At 39.3% G+C, this 26,275-nt stretch overlaps 1 protein-coding gene across 4 annotated transcripts in view; it reads right to left on the bottom strand.

Annotated features, from left to right (window-relative positions):
- The window catches only part of LOC109056883 (LIM domain only protein 3), a 47,927-nt gene that overhangs the window by 17,477 nt on the left and 4,175 nt on the right, over nt 1-26,275 (bottom strand). For 2 of the 4 annotated variants that reach the window (XM_042739255.1, XM_042739250.1), the window contains exon 2: nt 21,986-22,199. In XM_042739255.1, coding sequence (XP_042595189.1) covers nt 21,986-22,191 — 206 coding nt within the window. In that variant the 5' untranslated portion in view covers nt 22,192-22,199. Of the gene's footprint in view, nt 1-21,985; nt 22,200-22,633; nt 22,857-25,619; nt 26,037-26,275 lie in introns of those variants that run through there. The other 2 variants (XM_042739244.1, XM_042739239.1) reach the window with 2 other exon arrangements.

The raw sequence follows: 26,275 nt of genomic DNA, 5'->3' as shown, positions 1-26,275 counted from the left end.
CTAAAAAAGACAGGTTAATCTTGAAATATTGATGCTTGTGTTACTGATGTTGTAGGGAGGATTGATCCTCACATAAAAATATTGACTGTAAGTGTTAGTGATCTTAAGTTAAAACCTTGCTAGTGATTTTATTATTTATTAGCATAAAAATGTATGCATATCATGAACATCTAAGAAAAAAAAAAAAAAAACTTGCCCAGCAGCAAAAAGAAGCATCATCTGGAGTTATTTTGCTTTACCAATGTGACTTTTATTTATAGGTTAATTGTTTATGTATGATATAAATTAAAACAATTAAGGACCCTATTCAGTTACTTAATTAGCAAAGTGTTCTGTTCTAATTAGAACCTATAGAAAAATAAACTTTTTGGACATTTTTTTTTAAACATTCATAGTCATGATTTGCTACTAGCTAGTCGCTTTCAGTTGTTATTAGGGGGAGGGGCATTCTTATTCTAGAGAGCATCTAATTGGACAAAAATCTTTGCAGTGCAGAATGAGTCATCAGAATCTTTGCCTTATTATTTTCCGAAAGAAAAAGATGAATTTGATGAGTTTGATTATTTGAAGTTTTGGCCTTTATGATTTTTAACCTTTTGAGCGGTACGGTCCCACATATGGGATTCTAATTTCCGTGCCCCTGGGCGTATGGTCCCACATATGGGATTTAGAACGTTCGGTGACATCACATAACTGCCAGATTCAAACTGCGTTTTTGCGCGTTGGCTGGCGCTGAGCCAGAGAGAGACATGTACTGCTCTTGTCATATTATCACAACTATACAGTATTATTAACCACATAATGCATATTTTAGTTTTCAGACATTTAAATACACATAAGTACTAGTAAAACAATACATTTAGAGTTTGAAAAAAAACAGGCATATGTCTATGGAAGCAACAATAATAATAAATTCAAATTTAATTTGCAGATGTTTTTATATTCATATCAGATACACATAATGTAAGTTACTATAAAGTTCACTCTATTCTTCACCCAGTTCATCGGCCACTTATTAGTTGTATTTCGGGAGAAATCGATGAATTCACGTGCTGTAAATCCGACTGACAGGACTCTCTGAACTGCAGCGCGAAAAAACATGGCGGCGCCCATCTCACATTTCAGATCACGATCAAGATCATTTAGAAAGGTTTTTAAACGACAAAACAAACTCATTTACACATATTTATGAATCGGAATATCAGATTGTTCATGACATGGTATGCAAGTTTGTGAATATTTTAAATAAAAAAAGGAAAAACTAAATAAAAGCAATACATCTGTCATACAGTGTTATTGTAGACGCGGTGTGTCACGCGACAAGCCTGACGCGTCGCCATGGAAACAGTAAGGGGAACGTTCTAAAATAAAGGTCGTCTTAAAAAAACTCACTCTGGGGGGATCGCTAGAATATTTTAAACTCACCACTGAAAAGGTTAAAGTTAAATAGTTGCAATTGCCCATTTTATCCTCAGAAATCACAGAACATTCCACTTAAAAAAAGGTATCAGTTTTGATAGCATTTGGATTGAAAAGAAAAGTCACCCAACCCTATACAAAAAGCAGGAGAGACCAGTTGGAACGGGTTGGCAGATGCAATCAAACATGTACTTTCTTCAATCTAGCACCTACACATGTGATTTTCGAAGATTAAACAACTCTTGGGGCAAAATTATTTCAATTACAGCGGGCGTGACCTGGGAATTGTCTGTGGGATAAGATTTTCCTCCTTGAGTGCCCTGACTTTGCCTGGCTGCTGGCTCAATCAGTTCTAATCTGCACCTGGACTCTGATATCCTAATGATGAATTATGGGCCTCTCAGCTTTCCACTGCAGGGCAGATAGAACAGCTCTCCGCTGACCTGTCAGCTCGCTTAGGCTGAAGCAGAGACCCGCGATAATTACCCAGAAAAGACCATGTGCGTGTTTAAAACTCATGAGCATCACATGAACATCATTCACTCATTAGGCCCTTCACTCTGTCTCTTCCTCTCTCTCACCTCGGTAAAAGTGCAGCGGAGACCATTTCTACAACCCGGGTGTGAGATCGAGCACAGAAATTCTTCCTGAAAGTAAATGGTAATTGTTTACTGACATCGAAAGTTACTGCCTCTATCTGCCTCAACAGGGTAATTACTGTAAACAGCTCTCTACGAAGACAACAACTTGAGGAATTGACTCGAGAAACCGCTATTATGAGATAATAACGTAGAGACTTGCATCAGGAGATAAAACGCTGACTTTAATGGACTCCCGAAAAACAATGGCAGTCAAACATTTTCACGCATCTGTGTATTCAATAAACAGCCGAGATGAAAGGTGCGAAGCCTCTTTCAAGCGAAAATCACAGCGAAACACAAAATAATTATGCCCTCACCATACAAAAACCATCCAAAAGCTTTGGAGGGCTTTTCAGCAAGAAAATCTGGCAGGGGTGTGCGGGGATTCAGAGGGGCATTTTGAAAAGGGGTGTAATGAAAGTTTTCAACCCCCGCAGGGCCCAGATGTGCACTTTGATAGGCACTTCTCGGTGCCAACCCACCTGCAGTTGCAAGCTGGGCACTGGGGTGTGCAACGCTAGCCCTGCAATTATCTGCACCAAACATGCGCAGTCCCACGAGTCATTGCTCTTCACAGCTAATTAAGCTAATCTCAACTGGAGGGGACCATCCAAAAACATAATGTGTCCAGGCGAATGATCTCAAAACGTTTAGCCCAAATGGAAATGCCGGCATTGTGTGCTTTACATTCTTGGATGCAAACAAAATGGTGGCTGATCTAGAGGTTGCATTCATACAGTCAGTATTTGGGACTGACAACCATATTTACAAACAGATATAACTTTTTGAATGGTCATGTTCATCAAAATAGCAATCCGAATCAAATTGAATCCTGTATTTATGAACAAATAACTGAATTCAAGCACTTTTATATTCCTATGATAGCCAACTAATTGTCAAAGATGCCTACTTCCATAAAATTGGCAATTGGAAATTTGCAACTGATAAATTATGATAAATTAATGAGTCTAATAAAATCTTTAATAATACTAAAAATAATAAATTATCTTTTTAAATAATTGCTTTCTTACAATTTATTTTCTCAAATTAATAATGTTGAGCACTCGGCATAGCACATGCTAACCAATCTTATCTGATTTCTAGGGCTGCCCTCGACTAAGGGTTTTTCTGGCCAACTAGTAGTCGTTCATTTGAAGCATTAGACGAATAATCGCTCGTTTATTAATAAACCATTTAAATCATTATAATTAGTCTTTAATTGCATACATAGCCTAATAAGTGCTTAAGTATATGCATAAAGCTTGCCACAGCACACCGGCATAAGTAATGATTATGAACGTGTCAGGGAAAAACAGGAAGGAGACTGCATTAACATTTTAATAATTTAATAATAAACTAGTGCTTTTTGTTTACGGATCGGTGACACTGACTCCGCAGTAGTGATGCACCTGTATTCATGTTCCATACGGATTACATAATCTTAGAATTTGTTTTCCATTTAAATTGGTTCATTTGAGTAGACATTTCACTCTCTATAGATATATTTTTAATGTCTGTAAGGCAAAGATATACACAGAGTTTCACGTTTAAGTTCACGGAGACTGAGACAGCAGAAAGCACATCATGTTTGCTTTCATTATTTTACAAAAGTGCGGAATTGTGAGTGCACACAATTAAACGTAGAATCTTTACAGATTTGAAGGTTTTATTAATGTTTTATTTATGTCTGTATGTGAGGGATTGTTTTATTTTAAGGTGAGGTGAGCGGACCGGCGCCCCCTCCTGCAGTGAGCGAGCTGCTGTTCAGCTTCCACACAGACACTTGAATGGCGGACATTTCTGTAGGTTAACATTAGATAAAATTTTGGATGACCAAGCCTCTTCTGGTCAACTAACGATTAGTCGACTATTAGGGAGCAGCCCTACTGATTTCCCTGACAATTTCAGGCAGTGACTTTTGTTAATAACCAAACTATGTGTGAACTTGTGTATTTAGCACTATAAACCAGGGATGACAACCTTATTCTGCTGCTTTGTTAAAAGAGAAAAGGGTTGCTGAAAGAACGTCCTATGGTTGTTTATGGCATCACAAATAAACGTGTTGAGCTGTCGCGTTAGGGCACTGTGTAGGTGTCGACACATTGAATGCATCATTCTAAAGGTCTAACTTCATAGAAAATGCTGGAAAGATGCATTGCAGCGTATGTGGCCTTTGAAGAATGATAGTTATGGCAACATGAAATGCTTTGAAAGATACATCACCTAGGAGCGAATGTCAATTTAGAGAGGGAGCAAAACAACTTTTCGATACTCTAAATCATAATCTACTTGAGAGATGGTGTCTTTAAAAAAAAGAAAAAAAGAGAGATGCCCTTCACTCTTAAGAAGTTGAAAGAGCTGTCAAAAATGAGTGTTTGTTGTATGTTCTTGATTTTTTTGCAGAACTCATATTCTGCCAAGGATTTAAAAGAGGGAGAAAACAATACTGTCCTACCCCTGACCCCTTAGCTGAAACCCTGACCTTCCCATCAGGACAATTTAGCTCGGAAGAAAAATAGAGGATTAAGTATTTTTACCTCTACTTCAAATTCGATCGATGGTGATTACAAGTGCCCATTTTGACCTCTCCACGATTTCAGATTACATGTGAAAAGCCCAATTTAATTACAGGAAGTCAAGAACACACACATTTGCAAGAATGGAGCATTATTGGCCACGTAATTGCCAGACATGTGAAGTGAATTGTATTGAGGAGAGGTTAATGGTGGCAAAGCTTTTTCCCAAGCACAACATAGCAATTACAGGACGCCTTCAGAGCTTTTAACATCTCCACGCCATCTCATTTAACACAAAATAGAGAAGAGAGGGGACGTTGCATTTCTTTGTTCTGTAGCTTTATCTGTTAATTTATTTCCTGAGGACGCAAGACTTAAACCATCTGTTCCTCAGATGAGAATTCGTTCATAATATGGAGGCCTCCTGCTTTGAGCCGCTGTTTGAAATGTCACAAGACACGAGAAACTGTGAGAAAGGGAGAATGAGATGAAAGGAAAACATCTTGGGCCTTATTCAAGGATCAAAACCACTTGTTTGCAGCCAGAAACTGGACACTGTCAGACACTGTTTGTATTTAAAGCAACAAATATAATGAGATTTAATTTAACATTATATTATTCGTGCATATTACATGCATGCACAGTACATTTGTGATTTATTAATTTGCTTTGGATCAAAGCAAATATATGCATTAGCTAAAACTCAACCATGGCAAACTGACAGTGAACAGCTTTGTTTTTATCCAGTAATGATTCCTAAATCTTTAGATATTATTAAAATCATGGGTAGAGATTCTATCATTTGTATGCAGAGCTTTGCTGTGTTTGAAAATATTCATCTGCTATTATGTATCAGTGCAGAATTTCAGAAAAAGGATTTCAGGTTATTTGATGATGGTTGTGTCTAAAATATTTTATAGATTAAGATATTTTATAGTTTATAGATATCTATATTTAATTGCAGTTTATTTTTGTTTTTAATTTTGAATTATTTTACAAACTGTTTTCATTTATTTTTCCTGCATGCACTGCAAGCCTGTCAATACAATTGAAGCAACAAATGCTTCAATAAAAGGTTCTTAAGTTGTTTTGAACTGAACAAGCTTTACTGAGTTTGAATAGATTTTTTTTTGTTGATGATGGATGGCCATGCTATTACTATACTGAATATGCATCCATTTAGTTTTTATACCTCGTTCAGTTTATATGCACTTTTTTTCTTGTCAGAGAAATTTTATTAAATTACAATTATATATGTAACAAAGCAAAGATGAAGTTTTTAAATAAATGATGTAGGAAAGCAGAAAACCAATAGCGCCATATTGTTGCAGCACTAGATGTGCGGATCCCATCTGTGGAAAGGTCCTCAAAACCAACCTGATTAATTTTCCTTTCCTTTCTTTTACTGAAAAAGATAATTAAGAAATATTTAATGTAGGATTTTAATTAGACAGAATCCTGAATGCTGCCCCACATTGAGCTTGAGGGGTGTTTTTTGTGGACCCAATGATTGAAATGTTTTAATCACTGATAAAATAGATTGGATATATTTTTCTCCCAGGAATTCCCAGTGGCAGTTATAATGAAAACCACCTTGATATTATTCATAGTAAAGTAATTAGTAGAATGAAGATAAAGCCAAATGAACTCTTGATCAATACATTAACCGGCACCCCGCTCTCTCCACCCACAGCCCTCTTTTCAAAATCAAATTAATTATACACACTCCTCTCAGTATCAAAACCCTTTGTCGCTTTTGTGCCGGGGACATATGGGTATCAGAGTAATACGTTACGGACAGCAGCACCTACACTTCCTGCAATGTGATGCTTCTTTTTTATGCAGATTGATGGTAGAGAGAAGCGAATCAGTGCAAATGATCTTGCTATCCAAGCCTGACAATGGAGAAGTCTCTAATGAACAGGCCAAGAGCAGACTGCCTTTTTTTTTCTAATGAGAGCTTACAAAGGCCATGGGTCTGATCAAATCCAAATATCTGGAACAGATAGTGTGGAGGGATGCCACAGTAACTTTGATTGGAGGGAAGATGCTTAGCAATTTTACGACAGCCTGCTTTGCCCATCATGTAGTTTTTTTTTCTTTTTTGTCCGTGTTAGCGTATAATCTAACTGTAGAGTATAATGTCAGTTCTTATGAATCTGCTTATTCTGAATTGGTCAATGCTATACAACAACCAAAAAAAAAAAGACAAACACGTAAGACTGCAGTTCTGTTCTTTCTCTGTCTTGGCCTTTAAATAGCTAGTCAGTGATAGCATTTAACATGCAATGTGCACAGCATTTAGAGTGCTAGTCACAGGACAACAGCTCAACACTCTCTCAGGCAGAGCTGCCATAAAGGAACAAACCAGTGTGCACGATTGATCTGGACACGTGTGGCTAATGCAGAGGAGCTAGGCTGAGACATGGACTTTGGTGCACACTAATGCAGACTTACTTTAATCTGTCTCTTTAGCATTTAGAGATTAAAAGAATATGGAAAATGGTGTGATTCAGTGGCAGCAGCACCCTTTTCTCTCTCCCTCTCTTTTTATGTGTTTAGTACCCATGTCAGATATGCATGTATTGAAGAGGTTGGTTCCGATTTTATAAACATTGATTATATTAGTGTTATAAGGGAGGAATGAAGGAAAAGAAAAAAAGTAGGAAGAAAAGAAAAAGGAAGGAAGAGGTAGAATAATAAATATATGAGAAAACAAAACCGAAAGATCTAAACATCTTTGTAAGAGCATTCAAATAAGATTGACAGCTTCTCTAGAGCAGTAAATAATGAACTAGAGTTACACAGGAAGTATCCACCACACTTACATGAGTGCTATATCCGATGATTTAATAAAGTTGTTAATTCTTTTGGTGAGATGGACTTGTTTGTGGATGTGTCCGGTTCAAGGGCAAACATGAGAGCCTCATTTGCATTCTTCTCTTTCTTTTGGCTCTCTTATGAATAAATCAAGGCGTTAAAATGGCTGCATTTACATCTCATTTTACACAAGCACATTTGAGCAATTGGGCCTGACTGGTTTCACCCACACCATTAACATAGAGGAAACATACTTGATATACAAATTATATATAAAAGGGGAATGCTGCATTTAATTTTGATAAGAGAAACCATTTAATGTCTTGCAAGCAGTGCTCTTCAGGTATATTCCAATACCTAAAAAATGTCTGCCTGCTGCACTTTTCAGTCAGGCTACGCTTTGGTCTGCTGCTCTCAATAGAAGCATGTGTATTGATGTAACATCCACAGCAAAATAAGCCTGACCATGTGATCATATGAGATATTTTGGCAGATGCTGTGTGCCTGGAGCTGAGGGGCTGAGGTGAAGAGCATCCAGTGGCGTCTCACAGTTCCGCTAGGCAGCACACTAATTGAGAAGTCGCTCAGGGGTTGAGCGCAGGGGGCTCGCTGCACTGTGCTCCCTATCCAAATCAAGCCCCTGTAAGTGGGGCTGACATGGACCAATCACCATCTGGAGGTTCCTCCACTAAAACTCCACCATTCCTGACTACCATTAAAGGATCTGCTGCTATCCCCCCCTTCTTTATTTCCATAAACGCTCATTACTAAGGTTGTGCAACTGAGGGGCTGAGGCCAACCCTGTCCTCACGAACTGCAGTGTAACTGTCGGCAAATGGAGTTGACGGCTTTGTGGAGGTCCGTAGAGCTGCCAGTCATACGTAGGCGAAGATGGCAAGGTATTCCAGAGTGGGAGAGGGTAACACATACACAATATTGCAGAGGCCTAAAGCAAGCATTTCAGGGAAGATCCAAGGTTTTAGTTGGTGCTGTGGTGCTTTGTTCTGTTCGGTTGTTAAACTTGCATGTGCGAGAGATAGTGGTTGATGTTCAAGTAGGGTGCTGAGAGGCATTGTGGTCTTTTGAAAACTGCAAACTTATCACTGTAAAAAGGACTGATTCCTTCAGTCTAAAGGTGTAAGCATAGTGGACAGGTCTGGAGAGAGGGAACTTCCTGGGACCAAGGACCCACAAATCTGTACTAGATAATTGGATGTTCAGAAAGTGTGAAGGCGAGGAGTGAGAATGCCTTAAACAATAAGTCCTAGATCTTGCTTTTAGCCTTCGATGTGTTTCTCAGTCGAACAGCTGGGATTTAAAAAAGAGCTTGCGGAATTACAGACTATGCCACTTGCACTTGAGGAGAAAACAGTAAACTGGAGGTGTAAGCTTTATGAGATTGCGATGCAGACCAAATCGGGTTTACACCTAACGGCAAAGTACCAGCCAAAATAACTTTGTGCGTGCATCTGATCCTACAACAACATGGCTGTCTTTGTTACTCTGCACAATTCCCCATGAATAGTTTAAAAGCTACCAGGCCATGCAAGGCGATTCTCCAGAGAAGTAGGGTTTATTTTTTCAGCCTCCCTCTGAGGGCAGGGAATTTGTTCCTCTCTTGTTTGCTGGATTGGGTCTGTTGCTTTATCACAGGAAAAAGAGGAGTTGGTTTTGGAGGGATTGCACTAGGAGGTTGGAAAATGAGCCGCAAGGTTTTCAAATGACTGTGTTGTGAGCCAAGATGGCGGATGGCTTCCAAACGCACAACCCAGAAACAAAAGCCGATCAGTGTCTGCCAAAGCTCTGGGGGAGGCAGAGGGGCTTGCATATCTTAGTGTGTCAAGCGACAAGGCTGGTTATCACACTCTCGCATGCCGGCAGAGAAGAGATGCCAGCCAAGGATGCAGTGGCACCACCTCCCCTGCCAAAGCTGTGCCAGACAATGCTGCTTCTCGCAAAAGAACACTGAACTGAACAAATTAAAATTGAATATTAGGAAGAAAAACACACTTGACAGTTACACACCATAAAAGCACATCTCTTGCTTGCTAACGCCCCGTCAGGCATGCTTAAAATGATATACTTGATCTTCAGGTTTTCTCTCCAACAGCAGATATAATACATGGCCGATATTCTCCAGCCGCACCTCCGCTTAATCTGTAAATCCAAGTGGATCATGGACAAGTTAGAAGCAGAGAAGAGCTCAAATGAGGTAATGTATGCATGGAAATGACCTATGGCAATCCTCACAAAGAGGGGGCTGAGAAAGGTCAAATAGCCTCCAAACTGTGCTCAAGTTTAATTAAAAAGACAAAGACAAGCGGTAAATTCCATATGCCTGGCCCAGATTACGGCTTCTCGCTTAGGAGAGCCCAGGCCTGGGTTCTTTCAGGAAGCTCCCGAACCTCTTCCCAGATGGCCTTGCGCCATTTTCCCTATTCCTTTGATGTCAATATAGAGCATTTATTAAGGGCATAAAGGTTAATCTCTGAGGAGCAAGGATATCAAATGGTTGGGAGCGGAGGAAAAAGAAATTCACACAAATGTCTTCTGGAGAAAGTTAAGTTCAGGGTACAGGAGTGATCGCCCCGTTGAGTCCAGTCAGCAGGTGCAGGATTTAATTTTGGCATTAAGCGACAGCCACAGTTTCTGAAAATTAATGTAATGACAAGAGCGCAGGGAAGAATGAAGTACCCATATGGTCGTAATGCCTGTGGAAGTGCTTTCGACAACGAGATGTATCACGACAACTATTTCAGGAAAGTCATCTCATCAAAAATGAAGCCCCATAAGGTAATAGTTTATTCAAGCCTAATATAACCTTGTTCAACTGCTTCAGGGACTTAATAGACAAGAGTAAGATGAGGGTAAGAACATATTTAGGTGCAAAAGTACCTGTTCATCCAGTGGAAACTTTGTGTAAGAATCTTTTCCTTCTACGTGACACACACAAAATAAATTCTTCAGCGGTTCTTTGGGATGGTTAAGGTGCTATATAGCACCACTGCCATACCAAAAACACGTTAAGCCTCTGTATATTTCTTTAAAGGTTCTCTAACTCTCTCTTAGTCTCTTAGTTTAGGTGAGGAAAGGATTAAAAATGACCTTAAAACTGTATTTTCTGAAGATAAAGTAGACCTCAACCTTTTTGCTCCCAAGGCCACCCTATAAGGAAATATTCCAGGGCCCCCACACAAGACTTTTTGACCTCAGAAAAGCATAAAAGTAAATCAAAACAGCTTTCGCCAGTGTAGTAAATTCCTATTCATAGCAAATATATGCCAGTGGAGCAACATATTTAAAAACTGAGGAGGAGAATGGGGTTCCTCTTATGGTTCGACATAGCACCATTTGACAAAGGTGCTGTATAGAACCTTTAACCCTTTAGCGCGTACGATCACACCGGTGTGTTTGGTAATTCCAGTGCGTTTAGTAATTAAATTGTGTATTTTAATCAGCTTTTGATTTTGAATAGGCTTTTGGTGTGGGATGGGCGGTTGTGATGTTATGAGCGCTTTTCATTTTTTTTTAACCATATAATGCTTATTTTGGGTTTCAGACATTTAAATACACATAAGTACTAGCAAAACCATACATTTACAACCATACAGTTTGTAAAATACACGCTGATGTCTATGGAAATAGCAATAATGATCCTTACAAATATAATCTGACTACATGTTGATATCATATACAGATTGTCTAGTTAACTAATAAAGTTTACTCTGCTCTTCTCCCAGTTTACTGGAGATTTACTTTAATGTGTTTTGGGAGGAGAGAATGAATTTGCTTGTTGTAGATCCCACAGCTCGAATTCAGCGCAAACTAACATGGTGGCGCCCATCAGCCGGTATAGATCAACTAACACATACAAATATATTTACTAGCACATATTTCAGAATCGGAATATCAGGCATTTCATAATATAGTGAGCATGTTTGTGAATATTTTGAATGAAACAATAAGGCGGTACTTTCTAAAAAAAACGGTCGCCTAAAAAAACTCTCGCCTGGGGCTGAGCTAGAATATTTTAAACTTATGTGCGAAAGGGTTAAAGATATTTGCTGTATATCAGTTAAAGTGGTTCCTTTATGATTACATGCAAATGAACCACTTTTAGTGCTGGTTAGCACCATTTTTTTAGACAATGTATAAGTGATTGACGCCTGTTGTCATTGATGCATGTACACAATGTCATGAAAGCTTTGCTTTCTCTGTTTGTATTCTGTTCAAATCTTACAGAACTGTAGGCATATACAAAGAAAAAGCAAAAAAAACAAAACAAAAAAACAAATAAATCAATACAGCTGAATGTGCAGCTACTGTAAACAGCAGAAAAACAGTTCCTCCAGCATTACAATAACAGATAATATCACACTCAGCAGGTAGTTGTGTTTTAAGAGCATGTGTTCCTCAGCTAGCAAGGTGTTTTTCCACAGGCGACCATTGTAGCTGTAACAGTCCTACACGGTATCACCTGCTACTGTCAGGCATCATGAATATGAAATGATGGCATTCTGCAAACACACAGTATTTCAAAGTCATTTGGCTAATGCTTTGTGATCGTCCATCCTGTGCACGATTGTCCAGCCAATTTCACTCTTGGGACAAAGTAAACATGTTAATTGGCAGGTGCAAGTTGAGATATACAGTAATGCAACATCTCAAATAAAAAACACAAGTGAAGCAAAACACATTAAAATAAAATCACATTTAGCTGTACAAAGCAATAAAATGACTTTAGTGAAAGGGGTTCTAGCTTTCATGTTTTGCGGGGGAAACAGTGGCCGTCCACAGGAATAAATCCACAGGGGTTCCTATTTCTGCTCTGGACCAAATCAAACCCATTTGAAGCCCCTGGGTGGCCCTTTCCGATCAGCAAACAGGGTCAAAGTTGACATTTAATCTAGCCTTGGCCTCATGGAGTCTATCTACTCGTGGCACAGTTGAAGCCATCCAACAGCTCGCTTCCCATAAATCCACAAAACAAATAGGACTTGAAAAACAGTCATCCCTCTTTCCCCTCTCGGCTTATTACAAGGTTCCCATACGCAGGCTCAAGAGTGCAGCAGTGCCTGGAAAAGGTAGGGCGGATTAGGTCTTTATTGTCCTCTCACAGATTAGATGGAAATCATAACACAGACCAGTGCGCTGAACTCTGACCCCTCCAAAACCAATTTCATTTGGAGAGATTGGAGTGATGTAGCTGGATGTCTATGTGGTACAGTGGAGAAAATTAAAGCAGGATTTGTAATGCATTCAAAGTGAGAGTGCACGGGAAAGGAGGTGAGCATAAATAAATTGCTGCTCTACCACTACCCTCCCACATACATCTTCAGTGGCCTGTTTCAGTTATAACATTCATTTTAATGGAAACTTGTTGGATTAGAGGTGGTGTAGGGAGATTGGAGGAACACTTATTTGGAATTGCTCTGACCACAGCAATGCAGCTATGCAGAGAACGACAACAATCGCTATTTAAAAAAGAGTGAGTTTCTGCAAAGACAAAAATAAATAAATAAATAAATAAATAAATGAAATAAATAAACTGTGCAGTACTAAATTAATTTTACATATCCCTTGAGATACAGCCTAATGTACTGTAGTTAGCCCATATGTTGCATTTTTCATAGAATTTGTAAAAATATTTTACAAAGCGTTAAATTATAGTACAGTAATAAGTATTATTAAATTGATCTTTACTTAATATCCTAATTTTGCCAAATTTTGCCAGAAAAGAAAAATCAATAATTTTGACCCAAACAATGTTTTTTTGGCTATTGCTAAAAATATACCCCAGCGACTTAAGACATATTATATTATATTATATTATATTATATTATATTATATTATATTATATTATATTATATTATTATATTATATTATATTAAGGCTGAGGTTATATTATATTTTTTTTTTGTTTTAGTTAAAGGCTGAGGTTTTTTTTTCATTTTTTTTTTTTTTTTTTTTTTTTAGTTAAGTTGTTGGGATCATCATGATTTTTTTTTTTTTGGGATCATTGTTTTTTTTTTTTTTTTTTTTTTTAGTTCAGGTGGAATGATGAGGAGGGGGTGTGACTGCAGGTGGAGGTGGGAAGGGAGATGTTCAAATGCTGTCTTTGCTCTGTCCTGTTCTAATAGATAGCTTCGTGCTCTGGCAAAAGGTATGCTTAACAGGGCCAGGTGGTGACGTCTTAATTTTTCACAGCTGGAAACATGGCAGTGCCATACTCCCCAATCGCTCCTATGCATTATTCCTGCCTTAAGCACTCATCCTCCGGGAAAGCAGGGAGGGGGGAGGGGGGTATTGTTTTACAAGGCGCCCAGCTGCGGCCTAGTTGCCTTGCCCTGGGTTCTTTTCAAGGAGTTGTCGTGGGTGACCCCCTCTTGCTGACAGTTATTAATAATAAAGCACAGTGGGGAATAGTTCACCTTGTGGACAACGCTGCTGTTTAGAGGCTCGCTGTGCAGCCTCCAGGGGCATGCATCATACAGGACGCCACGGGGAAAAAAATGGGCAAGTGCGTAAAAAGACGTTGAAATTCTTACTTACTAACTTTCTTGGGTCATTATTGTTGTTCTAGTAGATTTATGGTATAGCTTGTGACTGCGTTGTTATTTTTCACAAACTCCCAGGTGTTTGAAAAGTAAATTTTACATTTAAATGTACATTAATCTCATCAATGTGGCTAAGTTTGAAAGCATGCTAATTTTTAAAGCGAATCATAAAGGAATAGTTCACCAAAAATGCTGCAAAAAAAGCACCAAATCTCAAACTTTGTTTCATTGTATTTGAACGGAAAAGGACAACTTGTACTTTCTTGTAAATTTCTCCTTCATTTCCACAGATGAAAGAGTGCCATACACGTTTGGAATGACACAAGAGTGAATAAATTCGTTTTTTTTTTTTTTTTTAAAGGACTAAACAAACTTACACTTGAGTGCCAACAATAACCTGGCCTGCATTAAAACTGGTCATTACAAGGTTTCATTCACAGTATTAAAGACCGAAGCTCAGCAGAAAGGAACAGAAGACGGTGAGGGGCTTTCTAATGAGACGAGGGGGATGAGGAGATAAAGTGTCCAGAGCCACAACACCATTAAAATCTTCACTGGGAAGAAGTCCTTTCGTACACGCTGAGTGCTCTGTTGTAACGAGTGCCGTTGAGACAAAATGCTATCTGTGGCTGAAAGAAACGGCACACCTGCTGAATCCACACTTCAAGTGCCTGTGATCCCGCAACACTAAGGGCCACTCCTATTGGAGCACCTCTCCACAAGGATTTAACTCCTTCAAGTCATCAATAATTCCTCTTTTGAAATCAGAGTTCATAAGGCCGCACAGTCTGAAAATGATGGCAGGATAAATCAAACTCTCCAGGAAGTACCAACAGAATTCTGGAATGGTTTTGACATTAAAAGTATAAAACTTTTTTAACAACACTTTGCTAATTGTTTTTAATTATTATGGATGCTGTGACAAGTCAAAGTACCAAAATTATCCATTCTCCCTTCAAATTCAAATTTTAATAAAACTTTTTTGATGTTGATTTAAAAAGGTTCATGGAAATGTTATGCATCAACTTCCCACATAATGGAGAATTGTTTTCTTGACTAATTGGGCTGTCTAGCTTTTTTTAAAGCCATCAACAGATCTGGAGATGAACATGCAAAACAAAATATCATAACAAAAATATAAGTATAAAAACAACTAGCTTTAAGAAAAAGCCATTCTTTTAAAAGACAGACAAGGGGGAAAAAACAATTACAGCACAGGTGCACCCACAGAAAACTGCTTTATGTAGGGCGCAGAATGTTTTCAAAAGGCGACCTTGCAAACTCGTCCCCCAGGGCCTAGAAATTTGTCAGCTAGAGATGGCGCTGGCAAGTAACGTGTGATGCTCATAAAGAGTCTTAATGTTTTAAAACTAAACAACATGTTTGAAGTGTTGTCTAGCATTTTAATCACACTGATGTTCAATATCTCAACATGAATGGTAAACTGTTCTTCTGTCAGCTGTTTTGTTTTATGCATGTCATTAAAGGATTTTATATTAATACAGGTCTTTATTCAAAAGAGCATATTTCACCTTCTGTTTAAAGGCTGTCTTTTTGCTGTAGATGAGAAACGGTTTTCATGCGGATTCGATATCAAAACAATATTTAATATATAATCTGGAAAAAAAAAAAGACTTTGCTGAACTATGCTAAAATGTGTAGTAAGCACATTCCAAGCTACCGAAAGCAGTTGTCAATACTTCACCATCTCAATTTTTAAGTAAATAAACATTAACTCAAGGACAACAAGCCATTCCAGTATATTCATTTATCATACTTTGAAATGTGTCATAGCTTTCCAAACATGCTCTAAATGTAAAGAAAATTAAAGCTAACCTTTTGAAAAAGTAGTTAATTCTATTTAAGCCTCTAAAGTAAATTAAAGCTAACCTTTTGAAAAAGTAGCTAATTCTATTTAAGCCTCTATTTAAGCCTACTTTCTTTTTAAAGGCACAAACCTTCAACAACTGATTCATATCAACAGAAGACAGGCCTCTAGTTTGTGTGCATTACAAAAACTAGCAATGTACCATTTTGTCATGCTACAAAGCTACTTGTGTACTGTCACAATAGTTACTTCCCAACACTGATACTGGCTGAAGAGAAACAAAATGAAATGTTTGCTATAACCGAAATCGTGCTCAACGCCCTTCAGAGACAGAGAGCACTGCACTGTTTGTGAACATCTGCACTGGTCATTAGAACAAGAGATGGCCTCAATCTTTCAGCTAGCTTCAAAATGACTGAGGAAAACACAAGACAAAATACACCGGGCTGTACTGCGCTAGTCCCGCCGGAGAGACCAGCCTAACCTTTTACAGACAACACAGCAGCAACTTTGTTACTTTAGTGTCACGTCAGCTTACAATAAATGCATTTTTATTCGAGAATTATTGCTCCTATCAGTTGAGGGCATAAACTAGAGCACTAAAGAACAAGAGAACTTGTGAACTACGAAGTTATGAATTTCTGACCTTTTCCAAATTACAAGGAGAGTGTTAGCTTAGGTTAGCTGAGAAAAAAAAATGAGTATTGCACACCTGCATAGCGCGCACAACATAGATTAAACTAAAATAGCTGATTGAACACAGTTTGTGTCCACACACTGCAATTTTTTTCAAATAATTTGTCTCTGTCTCCTTAGGGGGTGACTCTTTGGACTTCTCCATGGCAGAGACCCAAGTATGACGCTTCTCAAGGGAGATAGAAGCCAAACTTCACTTTGCATGGCGGTGAAGAGCAACGATTGTATCTGAGGTATGCTATTTTTTTCTTTTATAAATTGTGTAAGCCACCTGCAGTTTTTAATACAACTACTTTATCTTAACACCATCCTTTCATTCAAAATGTACATCCTGAAATCATAATTTCATCAAGCAACTAGGTAATTATAACTTTATCTGTGAGTGTGCAACCGAAATGAATCACAAAACCAATTCCGTTGAGCTCAATTTGTCAAAATTCTTGACTTCAAAGATTACTCACATTTTGTTGACCTACAGATAAACATATGGCACATCCATAAATGCATACAATCTACGGTGTGACTCCAGATGCAAATACTGTATGAAAAAGTGAGAGATACATTTTTATGGTTCATTTCCAAAAGTTTACACAGCACAAGGTAGATGTGGACCACAAAGTGGTTCCTGAATGAGGGGCAAGAGGAGAAAAAAATACAAGTTATTACAACCAAACCATGCTTTACATGTTGGTTATCTTTCACCGATAGCCAGCTTTCCATAACAGTAATAAATCCAGTCATGTTGACTGCTCTGTGAGTTTGCTTGCATTTACAATCTTAGTAAAACCACTGTAGAGGAAAATTGAAGTTGGATTAAAAAAAAAAATGAATGAATAGATAGATAAATAAATAAGTGGTCACCCTGTGCTGTCTTTAAAATGGATGCCTGAAATTTACAGTTTTCCATTAACTGATGCCTAACAGCTTCCCTCTTCCTGCTTGCACCCTGGGCTTTTCTGTCTGTAACTACTTTCTGACAGGGTTCATTTTTGCCTGTTTTTTTAACTTAAATTTGTCCGTTGCTTTTTTGTCTGCTACTTTTAACTTTATCGCTCCCCGCTATGAAATGTAACCACATTGGCATAAACATTGGCACGCCGGTTATAACCTTTATTATCAACAGAGATGCCTGCATGGTATCAAGAGAATCATTTGTTGTTGATTATGACAGGCCAATACCATTTACCCATATTTTGAGAGCCATAAGAGCATTCAGCCAGGCCCGATAATGCTTTCCATCAATAATTACCTTCTCGGTGCTTTGAATATGAATTGATATTCATAAATGATATTCCTTCCCCAGACCAAAATGATTTCTGCCTCTGTCTTTGACTACCTAAAACCCCCACATCATAGTTGATAATACGTACTAAGGGAGACAGGTCCAGGAAGGCATAAATCTTTTTTTTTCTTATTTAATTTGTTTTTTTGTGTTGCGATAGGGATTATTATTTCTCAGCTGGTAGGATCACATCGCTCATGGTTGTAGACCCCTGAAGAATTCTATTAACCCTGGTTATGTCAGCCTTAATAACATGCCACACTGCTAAACAGGAATGGATTGATTTTGTGCAGACTTGGGGGTGGGGAATCTTGTAAAATAAATCCAAGCATAATTTACTCAGAATAAGAAGGGGCGAAATAGAACACAGAACAAAGAGGAAGGGATTAATTCTATCTCTTATCTCACCGGCGCTAACTTAAGAAAATAAATAAGGAAACGATCCAGTCGAGGGGAGTGCGTCTGAATGCTTTGTAGGACTGGCGATTGATTGGCTCCTCAATGGAGGCTGCTTTTCTTTTGTTGTGTTGCAGATGTGATTTGAGGATCTGGGACTGTGCCATACTCGCCCCTAATTTGCTGCTGGCGAGGAGACGCTGGCGCTCATATGATGGCTAGAATCGAATCAATTCAGTCACCTTGAACTTTGAAGATGAAAGAATCACATGGGCGCAGTTGGCCTCTCTCTTCCCTCGCTAGCGGTGTTGTAAAATTATTAAAAGAGATATTACAGAACATACCCATGCACAAGAACCTTATCAGTCGCATCTGGTACAAACCGTCGGCGTACCATGAAGACGGATCTCCACATCTCCTAATGACACATCTGGTGCCATCTATCTCATTGCCGCTGTTGTTTGAGGCACAAACTTGTAAGCGTCGTCGTGAATGAAGATGCAGTTTAGCAGGGCACAGTCAATGAGGCTTACTGCGAGATGGTAATCTCAGCCTGCCTCTGGCCCTCTGGCGATGCCTTACAGTCTCGTTTCCACAAAGCCTGCTAGTGTACCGCGCCTAATGGAGACTCTCTCATCGCCCATGCCAAAATTAAATGAACTGTGCTATTTCAAAGCGCCTCCTGCCTACTGTAGCTTCTAGCATGCTCACAAAGCTGTGACTCCCTGGAGCATCCCGTTGAGCATTTCTATCATTTTATACACATACGTAGCACACGTGTGTACATGGGTTTATTAACACAAGCATGTGTAACTTCTAGGTAGAGACACTAGAAGGGAACAAAATGCTGTATTGTAGAACTAGACCAAAAGTTGCATGATATATTTTGATATAATTACATCAAATTTTGAAAATATCATAACAATGCTAATTGATTTTAATGCATTAATAAAAAAAGTAGTTTGTGTTTAGCCAATCAAAGATCAAATACATGAAAAATGAGCTGTGAGGTTTTTAGATTTCAGTTTGATAGTCATTCTTAAGTTGGATTAAAAAAAAAAATGAATGAATAGATAGATAAATAAATAAGTGGTCACCCTGTGCTGTCTTTAAAATGGATCCTGAAATTTACAGTTTTCCATTTAACTGATGCCTAACAGCTTCCCTCTTCCTGCTTGCACCCTGGGCTTTTCTGTCTGTAACTACTTTTCTGACACGGGTTTCAGTTTTTGCCTGTTTTTTTTTAACTTAAATTTGTCCGTTGCTTTTTTGTCTGCTACTTTTAACTTTATCGCTCCCCGCTATGAAATGTAACCACATTGGCATAAACATTGGCACGCCGGTTATAACCTTTATTATCAACAGAGATGCCTGCATGGTATCAAGAGAATCATTTGTTTTGATTATGACAGGCCAATACCATTTACCCCATATTTTGCGGAGCCATAAGAGCATTCAGGGAGAGCCGGGCCCGATAATGCTTTTCATCAATAATTACCTTCTCGATGCTTTGAATATGAATTGATATTCAGGAATGATATTCCTTCCCCAGACCGAAAATAAAACACAAATCCATCTCTCGCCTCTGACTAATCTAAAACTACCAAACCCCCACATCATAGTTGATAATACGTACTAAGGGAGACAGGTCCAGGAAGGCATAAATCTTTTTTTTCTTTCTTTTTAATTTGTTTTTTGTGTGTTGCGATAGGGATTATTATTTCTCAGCTGGTAGATCACATCGCTCATGGTTGTAGACCCCTGAAAATTCTATTAACCCTGGTTATGTCAGCCTTAATAACATGCCACACTGCTAAACAGGAATGGATTGATTTTGTGCAGACTTGGGGGTGGGGGAATCTTGTAAAAACTAAATCCAAGCATAATTTACTCAGAATAAGAAGGGGCGAAAATAGAACACAGAACAAAGAGGAAGGATTAATTCTATCTCTTATCTCACCGGCACTAACTTAAGAAAATAAATAAGGAAACGATCCCAGTCGAGGGGAGTGCGTCTGAATGCTTTGTATACGGACTGGCGATTGATTGGCTCCTCAATGGAGGCTGCTTTTCTCTTTGTTGTGTTGCAGATGTGATTTGAGGATCTGGGACTGGTGCCATACTTCGCCCCTAATTTGCTGCTGGCGAGGAGACGCTGGCGCTCATATGATGGCTAGAATCGAATCAATTCAGTCACCTTGAACTTTGAAGATGAAAGAATCACATGGGGCGCAGTTGGCCTCTCTCTTCCCTCGCTAGCGGTGTTGTAAAATTATTAAAAGAGATATTACAGAACATACCCATGCACAAGAACCTTATCAGTCAGCATCTGGTACCAACCGTCGCCGTACCATGAAGACCGATCTCCACATCTCCTAATGACACATCTGGTGCCATCTATCTCGGTTGCCGCTGTTGTTTGAGGCACAAACTTGTAAGCGTCGTCGTGAATGAAGATGCAGTTTAGCAGGGCACAGTCAATGAGGCTTACTGCGAGATGGTAATCTCAGCCTGCCTCTGGCCCTCTGGCGATGCCTTACAGTCTCGTTTTCCACAAAGCCTGCTAGTGTACCGCGCCTAATGGAGACTCTCTCATCGCCCATGGAGCCAAAATTAAATGACTGTGCCATTTCAAAAGCGCCTCCTGCCTACTGTAGCTTCTAGCACGCTCACAAAGCTGTGACTCCCTGGAGCGTCCCGTTGAGCATTTCTATCATTTTATACACATACGTAGCACACGTGTGTACATGGGTTTATTAACACAAGCATGTGTAACTTCTAGGTAGAGACACTAGAAGGGAACAAAATGCTGTATTGTAGAACGTAGAACCAAAAAGTTGCATGATATATTTTGATATAATTACATCAAATTTTGAAAATATCATAACAATGCTAATTGATTTTAATGCATTAATAAAAAAAGTAGTTTGTGTTTAGCCAATCAAAGATCAAATACATGAAAAATGAGCTGTGAGGTTTTTAGATTTCAGTTTGATAGTCATTCTTTTTGTAGAATATCATCATTTGCTGGTCACTTTGAGAAGTTTGAGTGATTCTTTTTTTACCCAGGTAGAACCGAATATATGCATATAATATGTGTCATCATTTTCTGGCTTTAAATCTACTTTAAACAACTGAAATTGATTTGATTGCATCAAAAGTTTATTGCATATGTTTTTCTCCATATCATGCAATCCTACATGAAAGTACCTTATCCACTCTTTCCTTTTTACTTATTAAGAGAAAACAAGAAGTTGTACAACAGATGACCGATACTGGAGTCTATATTGATCTGTATGCCAAAAATCCATACTTGCAGACTTGTTGCTTTAAAAGTGCTGCATGCTGGGTGCACACATAGAAAAGCAAGAAATTCAGAGGTTGGGTTTCTTAGGAAACCCTTCCATCAGTGGACAAAGGTAAGCTGATTGAACAAGAACCAGGGTGGTCTCTTGCTAAACAATGCCCATCTATCAAGCCTCAGTGTGTTTGATTGGATCCAACAAGTGAATCCATTGAAAACTCATAGAAATGGCAGCAGTTTATATAGGCTCATAAAGATCCCCTTTGAGCTCCTTTTCTATTATGAAGAGCAAAGGATATCTAACAGCATGGGAGTACTCTGTGCGTTAAGGGCAGCCATTAAAGCCAGTGTTAGCAGCAATATGGCTTTTTGTGGCACTTGCTTTGTTTGGGATTTGACGCAAGGCCCTTAGAGTGTTCTCTTTTGAATGTGGTACAAATTCAGCTATTTTCCATGACATTTGTAACTTACAATCTGTAGCGTCTAGGGCGTGTGTTATGACACAAATAGCAAGTTTTTCTCTTACCGTAGGTAGTCCCTCCGACAGAGGATGAGGTTGGCTTTGGTGTACAGTGTGGAGCCCACCTCGCCGAGTCGGCAGTCGCAGCAGGCGCACTTGAGGCAGTCTTCGTGCCAGTACTTGTCCAGGGCCTTCAGCAGGTAGCGGTCCTTGATTTTCCGGTTGCAGCCGGCACAGCCCTTCGGCTTGGTGTCCGGCTGGACAGAGAGCATTTGTATACCTACACAGACAGGTGAGAACATGGTTGCTGGTGACTTTTGACAGTCAATCATGTGCTGTGTATTTCAGTCAAGAGATCAACACACACTTTTTGGTCAACAATAACAAGGAGCCAATGTAGCTAACATCCTCCTCTTTCCCCCTCTTTAAGGGAGGGGCCAAAGCTTGCCCCTAGAGCAGTCATTGTGTAGCCCTTTACAGGGCGTGAAAGGGCTTTGTTGGGTAGAGAGGGAACAATGTGGTCTCATGCTGAAGGCCTGTCATTAGTATTCTCCTTTCATACAGAGGAGAGTAAGCTGTACCCCGCTCCCCCATACGCCACTGCTCCGGCCCCTCATTTTTTGTCCCGGCCCAAAAAGTTTTTGTCCTACATTTTTACAAGCACGTCTGATTCTGCCTCGTTGTCCTACCACTGAGATAGTCCCCATTTCTCACCTTGTGCAGGGGAAGCTGTCAGAGCCATAGATTCCAGCTAATGTATATGCTGCTCTTGTAGGGGGTGAGAGTGCAAGCAGTGAGAAATTGCGAACTTTGAGTGAGAGGGTCACCGAGAGATTTCTCAGCTGTGGTAAATTGAGTGTCTCTGACTGAATTGAGGACCTCCCTTGGGATAGTTATAATGCACTCGTCGCCGCGATGCGTTGTCCAGGCAATCTTGCTGAAATACATTCATAGAGGAATATGAGATTAAAAAGCCTTGTTTGGGCTGTGTGAATCTGTCTTGACAAGAAAAGTTTGTGAAACATTTGGTGTAACATTTAGGAAATTTGTGGTACTTTATTCAAAAATGAAAATTCTGACATCATTACTCACATTCATGTCAATAGAAACTTGTTTTATTGCATGGATATAATGCAATGAATATTAATTGACACTTTCAATCCCTTTTCCGTTCTACGGAAGAAAGAAAGTCATACAATCATTGGAATGACATGAAGGTGAGTAAATGATGTTGGAATATATTTTTGGGTGCACTGTCCCTTTAAATAGTCATGCATGTCAACACATTTGGAAACCATTAAGACTCTGCCCTACCTAACAGAGAGAGAGTTTGCCGCTTTCTTTTTTTTAACATGTGGCCTTGACGATAATTACTTTCAAAAATGATTTGCCAAAAGCGTGGCAGTTGGCCCTCACAGAAAATAAACAAGACAGTGCACCAATTAGTAAGACTGAGGACAGGTGTGAAATTGTTTCAATTCAACTGAGCATTACAATGCAGGGAAAGGAACAGCAGGTAGCCGATCCCTCCAGGGTCATAATTATAGCCTAGAGCAAATATCTGATGCAGTACCATAGGCTTAGACTGTGAACAACTTCTTTCTGCTGTAGGACCATGCTCGTTAAGATGTAGAAACATTCAATGAAAATGAGGCAAGGGATAATGATGATTCCTTCGACCTCGCTGGCTTTTTTATGATGCTTTATTTTGAGTTTATTCAAAGGAGAGGGCTCGATGCGGGGAAAACAGCAAGGAAGCACATCAGACAGGTAGCACCGCCGCACTGTTTGCCCCATTGTGTTTAAGCTGTTGAGCTTTTAATTGGCTGGATTGGATTGTAAGAGTAGCACATGGCTGATTTCCTCTGCTATGCGTCCTTTTTCTGTCCCACTCATCCACACTATCCCAGCTCGCCTGGTTAACACAACAAAGTCACCGCCTCTCATTACCAAGCCAAAGAAGTTAGAGTTTCAACTCCACTCAGTCCGCAATCACGTTAAGTCCTAAATGAATCGATTGTTGCACAAACGAACTAGCCCTTCTATTCACAGGCTTGGATTCCCAATTCAGATTTTTTCTAATGGGAGTGTGGGATGTTCTTGGCCTCATCGATTTTTCTATATCAAATAGTAAGCAAAAGATTAATCTAACGTGCTGAAATTGGGCCTGGGTAGTCATTTTAAAATATACAAAAACTAAATGATTTTCATAAAGATTTTCTACTGATGCAGAACACTATATTGAAAAACTCTGATAGTGTTATCTGCAATGCTGTTCTTTGAATCTACAGCACGACCGCTTTAGTTTCTGAACGCATGAATCTTAACAGGTTCTTTTTTAGTCATTCAGAATCATGCAAGACCAGAGTGGTTCGATTGCATAAAGAATGACTCTTATGAGCCAGTTCTTTTTAGTGAATCAAAAACATACATTGCTATAGCCCGAATCCCGAACGAATGACTCTTATGAGTCGGTTCTTTTTAGTGAATCAAATACATGCAGACTGAACAAGGTAATCCGAACCTGAACTTATAATAACTCTTATGAGATGGTTCTTTTAGCGAATCAAATATACTTTTGTACCAGTCGGAGCTGTTACTGAACTAATTTGACGCTTGACTGAACCTCAAAAATGACTTTTGTCATATTCGAGTCGAAATGAACCAAGAACTGCCCCTGTGTTATGTTGTACTTGAGGCTCGTGAGGCTTAAACTGACTGAATGCCATGAGATAAGCACTTTAAGGTACACATTATGAGTCAGTAGGCCTATTTTATGAAAATAAATGAATGCTTAATGAAATAGGTCACCACATTTTTGTTTAACACTTTCACTTATATGAGCAGGACCAATTATTAGACTGCATTTAAGCCGCATCTCAAAAGTCTACGACAAGTCAAGTCAATCTAAACACATCTTTTGGAAGAACTGAATTAAATGTATTTTTTATTTGTAATATCGGGGCTGATGAAATCTGAAATTATCTCACGAGTTGCTAATAAATTGGTGAGGGCAGTGAATGCAACACGAATCGCAATTTCTCCCGAACTATTTCTTTCTCAAGAGTACTAAAAAGGATCATTAGTGGAACTGTTACTGAACCGAACCCATTACGCGCAATCGAATTCGCAACCAAAATTCTCTTTTCTACAGGCCTGGGACATGGGTGTCTTTTTTTGTCTTCGCTCGCTCACTCAGATCTTTCATTATGTCCCGTTCGCACAGTGATACGATGCTCTTTGTGCGCCTCACCGTTCGCAGACACTGATGGGGAAAATTCAGGCGAGACTTGGCAAACACCTGGCGCAAAGTACCAATTTGATTTCACATCACAGCTGCGCGAGCCGGAGATGCTGACATTTCACCCTCTTATCAGTTTAATTACTGTTGCCATGGCAGCGTAGTGCATGGAAAAGGCCAATAAGATTTGCAGCTTGCAAAACGACAAAATGAAACCGTTAACGTGTTAGAAACGGTGATACGCGACGGCACATCATATTAAACGTTAATCACAATTGTCTAAGCAAACCACGCCAATTCACACGGGGGGAATAAGGAAAACGCGTCGCTTCGGTAAAATGCAGCTGTATGAGGTTAGACAAAACTGCCAAAATATACGCATAGAAACATCCCAACTACTCAGCCACATATTTAAACACATCACACTCGCGTTCATAGGATGCAAAACGCAGCTCTTACCGAAACTTTTCTCCCTTTTCTGCATTGGTTGACCCGCGTCGGCTCCCAGAAACACCATGCAACAAGACGAGGCGCGAGCCAAAGATGCGCGTGAAGTGAGCAGCTGTACCCGCGCGAGGGTGCTTCGCTTTTGTTACAAGTAACAATCCGCAGGAAAAGAGTGAAGACGACGAAAACACCAATCAACAAAACGCGGGAGGGAGAAAGAAGGAAAGAGCGAACCGCTATCGCTCAGCGCCACACGCTGTTAAGACCGTTTGTCACAACAGTGCTCGACTATGAAATTAGATCGACCAGCAGCCGTGGCGAGGCAAGTGGCGGCGAACAAATGACAGCGGATGACAAAGGCATATGCTTTACCCCTTCGCGCGCGCCGTAATCTTATAATCCTATCGTGCCTCTTGCTATTCGCCTATTTCAGTGCGCGTACAGTAAGAGGCACCAAGTTGGATATATACAAAAGACAACATAGACAGGAACTCGCATATACTAAAACGCAATCATATTTTGTCAAGCATGGCGTATTTTTAGTATATAAACACGAATGCTGTTACCAACACCTTTTACAGCATCTTTCAATCTTAAAACTGCACTTAATTCCCGGAATTAAGACTTGTTTTTAAATGCACAAACTTTAATGTAAATAATGTGTGTTT

The sequence above is a fragment of the Cyprinus carpio genome, chromosome A4 (genome assembly GCF_018340385.1).
Source record: "Cyprinus carpio isolate SPL01 chromosome A4, ASM1834038v1, whole genome shotgun sequence".
In the NCBI taxonomy this organism is placed as follows: Eukaryota; Metazoa; Chordata; class Actinopteri; order Cypriniformes; family Cyprinidae; genus Cyprinus; species Cyprinus carpio.
This window is presented reverse-complemented; position numbering and strand designations above follow the sequence as displayed.